At 45.3% G+C, this 934-nt stretch overlaps 1 protein-coding gene across 1 annotated transcript; it reads left to right on the forward strand.

Annotated features, from left to right (window-relative positions):
* Positions 1–479: 479 nt before the first annotated feature.
* On the forward strand, positions 480–898 carry SARC_16066 (hypothetical protein; the record flags this gene model as incomplete). Its single annotated transcript, XM_014289822.1, has 1 exon — positions 480–898. A coding segment is annotated over one exon (419 nt), but the record flags the coding sequence as incomplete, so codon positions are not given.
* Between the last annotated feature and the right edge of the window lie 36 nt (positions 899–934).

A 934-nucleotide genomic window follows, 5' to 3' on the forward strand; every position in this document is an offset into this window, starting at 1 on the left:
GATGTCTAAGTGAGTGTGGGGTAGTTTATCCGTTGTGCGGATGTATAGTTGTCCGTGTATGTGTATTCGATGATTTTGGGCGTGGAGAAATTTGGATTTTTATGTGAGTGTGAATGTGTATATCCGTGGTGCTGCAGTATAGAGTTTATGTGTATGTATATTCGAAGGTTTAGTACTCAGAGGAATATATATTTCTAAGGGAGTGTTTAGATCTGTGATGCTGATATGGTGTGTAGTTGTATGTACATTCGATGGTTTTTATCTAAGGGAGTGTTTGTTCATATCATGATGCTGTTGTATAGTGTGTACGTGTACTTGCACATGATCATTCTTCTATACGTACAAGGTGTATCTAAATATAAGTATATAGTTCAAATTGGAACAGAGAAACTTACATCATAAATCAAACCTAGGGAAATCATTCATTTTTATTTTGAATTGACGTTCGGCTTGTTACGCTCTATATATGCCATGTGTAGACATCGACAGAGATGAGAAGCAAGACACGGTGCCCGCACCGGTAACCGTGGCAGCAACGGGATCGGCCAAAACAACTGTAGCGGCTACACCGTGCGTAGCCAAAATGCCCAGTGTCAACGCCGCACACTCACACCCAGAGCCAGCCACGGACACGAGCACCCAGTCTGTGCCACGCATGAGTGCCGAGGAAGTGTCCAAACCTATGGATCTTAGTATGGACGCCAGTGCCTTGGATACCAGCGTGAACCTGTCTGAAGCCCCCAAGCGTGTGCGCAAGCGGATCAGCTATGTAGTCAACGACTCGGAGAGCGATGAAGAGCATGGTGACCTGCCCAACAAGAAGCGCAGCTTGAAGAAGAAACGTGTGGTGGAGAGCGACTGCGACAGCGAGGGCTATATACCGGACGTATGTGTGTAGGTGTATGTATGTGTATGTGGGAGTATATGATAAGAT

The sequence above is a fragment of the Sphaeroforma arctica genome, assembly GCF_001186125.1.
Source record: "Sphaeroforma arctica JP610 unplaced genomic scaffold supercont1.7290, whole genome shotgun sequence".
Classification (NCBI taxonomy): Eukaryota; class Ichthyosporea; order Ichthyophonida; genus Sphaeroforma; species Sphaeroforma arctica.